Source organism: Zea mays, chromosome 2, assembly GCF_902167145.1.
Source record: "Zea mays cultivar B73 chromosome 2, Zm-B73-REFERENCE-NAM-5.0, whole genome shotgun sequence".
Lineage (NCBI taxonomy): Eukaryota > Viridiplantae > Streptophyta > Magnoliopsida > Poales > Poaceae > Zea > Zea mays.
In genome coordinates, this window is record NC_050097.1 from 237,575,819 (window position 1) to 237,578,642 (window position 2,824).

Genomic DNA, 2,824 nt, shown 5'->3' on the forward strand with positions numbered 1-2,824 from the left:
AAATGTCAAGGGTAACATTGAATCTATCAATGTTTTTCTGTTACATGTCATGGTGAAACAATATCTCTGAATGTGGATGAGCGGCTATAGTGCAATGTTAAGAGTAACATAGAATATGTCAATGAATTTATGTTAGATGACAGGGTAAAAGTATATCTCGAATATGGATGAGCAACTATAGTGAAATGTCGATGACAGGGTAAAACTATATCTCGAATATGGATGAGCAACTATAGTGAAATGTCAAGGGTAACATAGAATTTGTCAATGATTTTTTGTTACATACCAGGATAAAACAATACATCGAATAAAGATGAACGACTATAGTGAAATGTCAAGGGTAATATAGAATCTGTGTCAATGCATTTCTGTTACATGACAGTGTAAAACAATATATCTCGAATACAGATGAGCGGCTATAGATGTCCCTGAGGTCTAGACCATGTCAAGGAAATCAGAATTACCGTATTGAATTCTGAGCTTCAATATGGGCCATCCACCGACCATCATCGTAAGGATGGGCAGCAACACAGACAGGACGCAGATCGCAATGGCCAGCCAAGGAAGACGATCTTCCAGGACTGTGTACAAACCAGTCGCAAACGCTAGGGTGGTTGCCATGTATGCGAACCACATGAACTTCGTCGTGACGGACCTGTAGTGCAGCAAGAACTCAAAGTCCATCCACCTCACTATGACGCATATGAAGGCGACGGCGAGGGAGGCGCACATCGCCGACGTGTCGAAGATCAAGAACGCTTGGAAGGCGACCTTCCTAGCCATGATGGGGAGCCCCTCGCTTCCAGCATCACTGCTGTACCCTCCTGGCAATGTGAAAGCTGCAGCGAAGGTAATTGTCGCTAAGAGGATAGCCACTAAGGACGTGTTGGTCGTATATGTTTGAATCAGAGACTTGGCATCTTTTCTTGTTGCATAGTTGACTTTGTTCCTGATCTCCTCTCGGAAATTGTAGATGTCATTTTTAGCTCTACGATCTGCGTTCCGTATGAGCAAGTAGATTTTGTTCTGCATGCATGATGGATTATTCAATCAAATGAAATCAAATCAAAGGGATCGGAGGCACAGCACAGCACAGCTGTTACATCGATCCGGTTTGAAGCAGGAATTAATATGCATAAAACACATACCCAGTTTATAGTCTTGACTTCGTCCCCATCATTGTACATGTTCCAGATCGCCGTGTTAACCCTGTTGTTGATGACAGTGAGGTCGATGTCAGGGTGACGCAGCAAAGCACGGACCATCCTCGGATTGCTCTTCTGAACCGCGAGATGCAGAGCAGTGTCACCGACGTCATCTACCATGTTGACGAGTTTCCGAAGCTTGGAGTTGTCGTCGAGGATGAACCTGACGAACTCCGTCCGGTCCTGTTCTACAGCTTCGTGGAGACATGTCCTGCTCCGGTCGTTCTTGTAGGGCGCATCTGGACAGTGCTCCAGAAGCGCTCGAGCAAAAGCTACGTGGCCTCGGTTTGCGGCGATGTAGAGAAGAGGCGTGGAGTGTTCCGTGTGCACCCGATACCCCAAGGACCGATCACCTCTCAGCATCAGCGTTAGAATCGTATCCCTGTTGAAATGCGCGGCGAGCTGCACTGGAGTGTCGTGCTGAGTGTCCGCTTGTCTCGCCAGCTCTTTGGCCTTCTCGGGATGCTGCTCCACAAGCTGTTCAACGAAATCTGAAACAGCAAATTAAGGATCTGAAAGAAAGCAGCAGGGCTGGGGCATGCATTAGGTACCTTGGTTTCCATACTTGACAGCAGCGTGCAGAGCGTTGTATCCCCTGGCCCCGCCGTATTCCGACCTCTCGTTGCGCAGCAGCTCCATGTAGATGCTCCTGAAACCTTTGAGAACCGCGATGAACATGGGTGACTCGTCGCGCGCGTTGCAGGACTCCGAGAGCGCCGGCTGCCGGTGGATCAGTTCCAGCGCCAGGTCCACGTAGCCGTTGCGGATCGCGTGGTGCAGAACGTTGCATTTGCCAGTGTCTTGCTTAAGAAGATGCTCCACCAGCAGATTATGCCTCGAGTAGTGCTGGTCGAGCAGATGAAGGGCCAGAGAGACACGGCCGCTCTTCACGGCGACGAGCAGCGGCGTCTCGCCGTCGTCGTTGGTGGTGGAGAGCAGAGACGACGGGCCGGGACGATGGAGACGCGACTCCTGCGCCAGGACCTCGCTGCAGAAGTTCTGGTGGCCGCAGAGAGCCGCGATGTGGAGGCAGGTGTTCGTGATTGATGTCGTACCGTCGTCTGCATGTATGTATACAGTTAGCGACCCAGCTAGCTGAGAAAGATGATGTCGTCCCCCCCTGCAGGCTGCAACTCTTGGGAGAAAGTTTCGAGACCACCCATGAATTCCCCTTTTGTGATTATTAGAACCGACCCGGGAATGCGTGAAAGGGTTCGTGATTGATGCAGTGTGCGCATTTAAAAAACACGAGCTTATGAGCATATTCCACTAGTTGGTTTTTGGTTTCAGCGGCGTTGACTATAAACACAGATAAGTTTTGGTTGGTGGCTAGGGACCACCATTATTCTACTAGGTCTTAGCAACCAACTGGGACTAAAAGTACCACTGCCATATATCCACATTCTTCATCTCCTATCCTGAGCTATCCAGTCATTTGAAGCCTTCCGTTCTTGCTCTCGGGTGGAGGAGATCATGCCAATTTTTGCCTAGACTATTTGTGAAGAGTTGATTTCTCCATTCATTCTAGGGTTCTATAGGTTAGCAGCTTCATCCTCTTATTTTTCATTGCTATTATAGATCCTTTCATGGTTTATAAATAGAGGATTTTATGTTTTTTT

General features: G+C 48.4%; 1 protein-coding gene across 1 annotated transcript; it reads right to left on the reverse strand.

Moving 5' to 3' along the window:
* Positions 1-236: 236 nt before the first annotated feature.
* On the reverse strand, positions 237-2,483 carry LOC103649474 (ankyrin repeat-containing protein). Its single transcript, XM_020549227.2, has 3 exons — positions 1,757-2,483; positions 1,149-1,696; positions 237-1,026 (listed from the first exon to the last, which is right to left on the reverse strand). Exons 1-3 carry the CDS (start codon positions 2,466-2,468, stop codon positions 436-438), a joined length of 1,851 nt encoding a protein of 616 aa, XP_020404816.1. The 5' UTR covers positions 2,469-2,483; the 3' UTR covers positions 237-435.
* Between the last annotated feature and the right edge of the window lie 341 nt (positions 2,484-2,824).